General features: G+C 63.1%; 1 protein-coding gene across 1 annotated transcript; it reads left to right on the forward strand.

The window, feature by feature from the left end:
* Window positions 1-1,026: 1,026 nt before the first annotated feature.
* LOC309853297 (USP6 N-terminal-like protein) lies at window positions 1,027-4,006 on the forward strand (the record flags this gene model as incomplete). The annotated part of the gene is made up of 4 exons (XM_082711136.1): window positions 1,027-1,937; window positions 2,141-2,241; window positions 3,316-3,569; window positions 3,903-4,006. The coding sequence occupies exons 1-4, from the start codon at window positions 1,656-1,658 to the stop codon at window positions 4,004-4,006; spliced, it is 741 nt and encodes a 246-aa protein (XP_082567262.1). The 5' UTR covers window positions 1,027-1,655.
* Window positions 4,007-4,809: the final 803 nt, after the last annotated feature.

Raw genomic sequence — 4,809 nt, forward strand, 5'->3', positions numbered from 1 at the left:
TGACGCAGGTGTCCCAGGCAGGATGGGCTCCTGTGGGGGGCCTCACCTCAGAAACCAGGGACGGAAGGACATGTCCTCAGGACAAGTCACGGGACGGCTCGGGACAGTCCCTGCTTTGGGGGCAGTTGGTGGCAGTTGGGGTTCTGTGCCCTGATGCTGGCTCCTCCTCCCCGGTTCTGCCCCCAGAAAATGCAGGAGCCATGCAAGATCAGGGAGCGGTGATGGGCAGCAAAGGCAGGGGCCGACAGACCTGTGCGGGAGCAGGAAGAAAGACGGGAGGCCGTCATGGAAGGGGGGCATGAGAGTATGGGACCGCACAGTGGCCTTGCTACGAGGGAAGGAGGTTGTTAGGCCGAGGGGCCCCGCGAGACCTACCGTGGCTGGAGACTCCGTTAGTGGTTACAGTGTTGCTTATGTGTCTCCAGGCACTGCTTGCTGCCCACTGACCTGTGGCCGTGGAGATCAGTGGGAGGGTGTGGTCGTGTTCTTGGGTCTGACAAGACAAGTGGCCAAGCGGCCAAAGTGACCAGGAAGAGGGATGGAGTCAGGGGACAGCGGCGTGATTCACACAGTGAGGGAGAGGCAGGCTAGACACTGGGTACGCAGGTCCGGTTAGACCATGGTGTCCTCAGACTGATGGTCACAGGGGACAACCAGGTGGCACTGATAGGTCTAGGAGTGGCCCATCCCACATTAGGAGCAGGTCCCTCCTGGAGGACCTCTGAGGGACCCCAGCCTAGCCCACCTGGCAGCAAGCACCTTCTCACCCACAGACGGGTTGCGGCTGTCCCCCCCGAGCCTCAGGCAGCTGGCAGCCCCAGACCTCCCTGGGGTCAGGCCTCCCCTGCCGGGTCTTGGGGGCTCTGGGGCCGGGGCCTGGTTCTCAGGGCTCTGCTTCTCTTGCCTTCCAGGGAGAAGGAGCTGCCCGGCCTCAGCAACCACGAGGCCAAGGTACGAGCCTGTCTGGGTCACAGGCAGTACACGGACGGTGAGCATGGGACCACGGAAGAGCAGACCCAGTCCCCAAAGCTGTCCCCAAGGTTATGTCACCTAACCTACTGTCCCCCGAATCCTCACGAGGCTGGAACGCACCTGAAGCCCGGAGACGTGGTCAGCGGGAATGGCCCTGTGCCTCCTAGGCTCCTCTCAGTCTGTTCCCATGACGGCCCCACCCGCAGAGCTCCTGGACGCTGCCCATGGGCGGTCTCCCGCTCCGCGTGTCTAATCCACTGCCCCCTTTCTCCTGTTCCAGCAACATCGCCAGGAGACCTGCCGGGCCATCAAGTGGGCGAAGATGCTACACAACTGGGACCACGACGGGCCCAGCGAGAAGGTGGGTACCACATGCCCACAGAAGGCATCTGTCCCATTGGTGTTGCCTCCCCCGGACCCTGACCCCAAGGGATTGTCCCTGTCTAGGGCCAGTCTGCTGGCAGAGCCCCAGCCTCTCCAGGCCCAAGCAGGCAGTGGAGGGAGCAACGGGTCTGGGCCCCAGTCCCCTCTTCTTCGTAGCATATGGGGCCCAGCTAAAGGGAGTCCCAGCCTCTCAGGGGATGCCCTGAGAGCCAAGACCAGAAGCTTCCGGATGCCTTTCGATCCCTGGGCTTGGTGGGGCAGCCCTGATTCTGGGTCCCAGCATGCCTTGATTCCTGAGGATGCGTCTGCGTGTGTATCAAGGGGTCCCTCGCCAGGTGAGGGGTCAGAGGTGGGCCCTCCTGCTCCATATTGAGAAGGTGAAGTCCACCCAACAGGGGCTCTATGAGCTAAGTCCTTGCGCCCTCATGGAGACGTGGCCCTCAGAGAAGGCGTGGGCAGGAGCTGAGGGCACCCCGTGGGGAGAGGAGAGCCTCAGGCCCCGGAGGACTGGGCTTGGTGGGGAGGAGGTGAAGACACGCGGGCTGACCCTCGGGACTGTCCTGGGCTTCCAGGGCTGCCGAGTGTGATTCCTGATGCAGGTGTCCCAGGCAGGATGGGCTCCTGTGGGGGCCTCACCTCAGAAACCAGGGTCAGAAGGACGTGTCCTCAAGACAAGTCACGGGGCGGCTCGAGACAGTCCCTGCTTTGGGGGCACATGACGGCAGTTGGGGTTCCGTGCCCTGAGGCTTGTTTCTCCTTCCGATTCTGCCCCCTGAAAATGAAGGAGCAGGCCCAGCTCTCCTCCAAGGACATCAGGGAAATCGACCTGGACGTGAACCTGACCTACCGGAACCAAGTCATGTTGGGGGACCGCTATGGCGTCAGGTGAGGCTTGGGGACAAGCAGGGCTCTGGGGACACAGGAACTCCGGGGGGTAAGGCGTGACCCAGGTGACTCCTGGGTGGGGGATGCAGGGTCACTGAGAAGAGTGGAGGAATGGCAGCAAACATGGTCCAGCCGCATGGTGATCATGGTCGAGAGGACCCAGGGGTTACTACTTTCCCCTCCGGGGCTGCCGCGATGGGGAGAGCGCCGGGCCAGGGCTTCTCAGGGAAGCCATGTGAGCAGAAGCCGTAAAGAAGGCGTGGAGCTGGTACAAGGGGAGCCGAGCCAGAGTGTGGGGTTGTGGCAGGGGACTACAGGGAGCTGGGGGCCTGGCACCACAGACTCGGTCGGGCCAGGACACACATGGATGAACGAGGGACACACGCTCAAGGGAACAGGCCGCTGGGTGTGTTTCTGCATGGACTGACATTGTATTTTCAACAGTGGACACTGTTTGTAAAGATAGCCAGGACCATGAACCCCCAAATGCCACCCCGCCCCGCCCAGGGTCCCGTGCTCACCACCTGCATCCCCCACCGCAAATATCACGCCCTGAGCCTTGCTGAAGCCCGCGAGTTCCCTGGGGCTGCACTCTGCTCCTCGCGGGGCTCCCATGTGGCTTGGTCAGACAAGAGCCAGCTACCCTGCTCTCCCCGGCCCAGGCAGCGAGCCCTGTTCCACGTCCTCCTGGCCTATTCGGTCTACAACCCTGTGAGAGTCCCTGCCCCTGCCCTCCTGCCCTGAGGGCGCCCTATGTTTCCAGGATACCTGAGCAGGCAGGACTCCTAGTTGGGACTCTGTTTCCCATATTCCCAGACACACACATGAGGGGCCCAGGACCCTAGGACTGAGACCGGACTGGAATGCAGACTTCAGTGCAGGGAGGGACGGGCCTTAAGTACCCGAGGGCTGGGTGCTGGGGGGCTCTGGCCTGCACCGCTGTGGTGCTAACACTTGGGGCTGGGTCCTGAAGAGCCCGTGGGTGGATCGGGACCGGCGTGGGGAGGGCGGTTCCCATTGCCCTGACCTCTCCCCAGCAACCAGTGCCCATTCCATGGGGTCTGCCTCTTGCAGGTGGTGGACGTCTATCAGTGACATTGTGGAAATACTGCTGGTGTACCTGCGTGAGGAAGACACCTTCTGGGCCTTGGCACAGCTGATGAACTTGGAGACCCACGCCATGCATGGTAGGAGACCTGCAGGGCACCTAGGCGGGACCTGGAACTCAGGACTCCCTCCCGGCAGGGCGGCCAGAGCAGAGGAGCAGGCTGGGACCCCCAGCCAGCCTTCCTTCCCACCGGCAAAGGGCACGGCCTCTCAGGGCATCTGTAGCCATGGCCTTTGGTAGCTTCATTTGCAGATTGTTGTCCCATTCCCAAGGGACCTTGAACCTCCTGTTTGGCTGCCACCTTTCCTGCCGGGTCCCGCTGGCAGCCCATGGCCTGACGAAGCCCGGGTGGTGGCATCTCCCACTTCTTGCAAGAAGTGTGCTGGGTCCGCCAGGCCTGCTGCACAGCCCGGTCACCCACTCAGCTGGCTACAGGGAAACACCCAACACATTCAGGGGGGCGTCAGTGGCTGGGCAGAGGGGAGGCCTTCACCCTGTGAAGACCCCTTGGGCCACCCTGAGGCGGCTCCTCCCATACCCACTCTCCCCGCAGACCCCCTTTGCGCTCCCCTGAAGCTGTGGGATGCCTACATGCTGGACGGAGAGCGCGTCCTCACAGCTATGGCCTACACCGTCCTCAGGCTGCACCGCAGTTAGGGACCGCGTGGGAGCCCAGGGGTGCCCCATGCAGGTGTGGGGTTTGGGGAGACGGCCCCCGCTCCCAGGAGCGAGGATCAGGCAGTCCTTGGTGGAGGGTCACAGGCCTGCAGGTGGCTTCAGGCCCCACTGCAGAGGAGCAGCGGGCGTGGGGCCTCCCCTGCCCGGCTCTTCCTATGGTGCTCCTGGGAACAGCGGGACGCCTAACTGCTGTCTCTGGGCAGGATTCCGGGACTGTGGGGAGGCACCCCTCTGCTCTGACTCACAGCAATGCCAGATCGCCCCAGGGAGCAGAGACGACACAAGCCCCACCACTCCCAAAAGGAAGATTGAGGGATCTGAGGTCCCCTGGCCTTGGGCAGTCCTGAGTTCTGACCCAAAGCTGGTCAAGTGCTCAAAGAACTCTGTGTGTCTGCCTGCATCCTGGGTGTGCCCCGTGGATCCACAACTCCCACCGAGGGCAGCACTAGGGATAACAGGTCACCCCAGCCTGGGACAGCAGGGACAGGCCGGTGGGCCCCGCATTCCCCTTCCACACGCCAGGAGGCAAGAGCCTTCAGAGCATTGTCTCTAGCGGTTCCCCTGCAGCCCTGGGGCTATGGCCGTGGCCAGGCAGACGTGTCAGGACCGTGTCTGGGAACCCGGACGCTGGACCCTGGCTCGGGTCCACCGGCCTCTGCACCTGCTTCTCAGGGCCCCAAACTCCCAAAACATGCCCACACCCCAGTCAGCACAGGCGCCAAGTGGGGGACGCTAGTGCCCAGGCATCCGTGGGACTTCCGCCTTCCTCTGAAGGAGAAGCT

Source organism: Mustela nivalis (assembly GCF_964662115.1).
Source record: "Mustela nivalis genome assembly, chromosome: 18".
Classification (NCBI taxonomy): Eukaryota; Metazoa; Chordata; class Mammalia; order Carnivora; family Mustelidae; genus Mustela; species Mustela nivalis.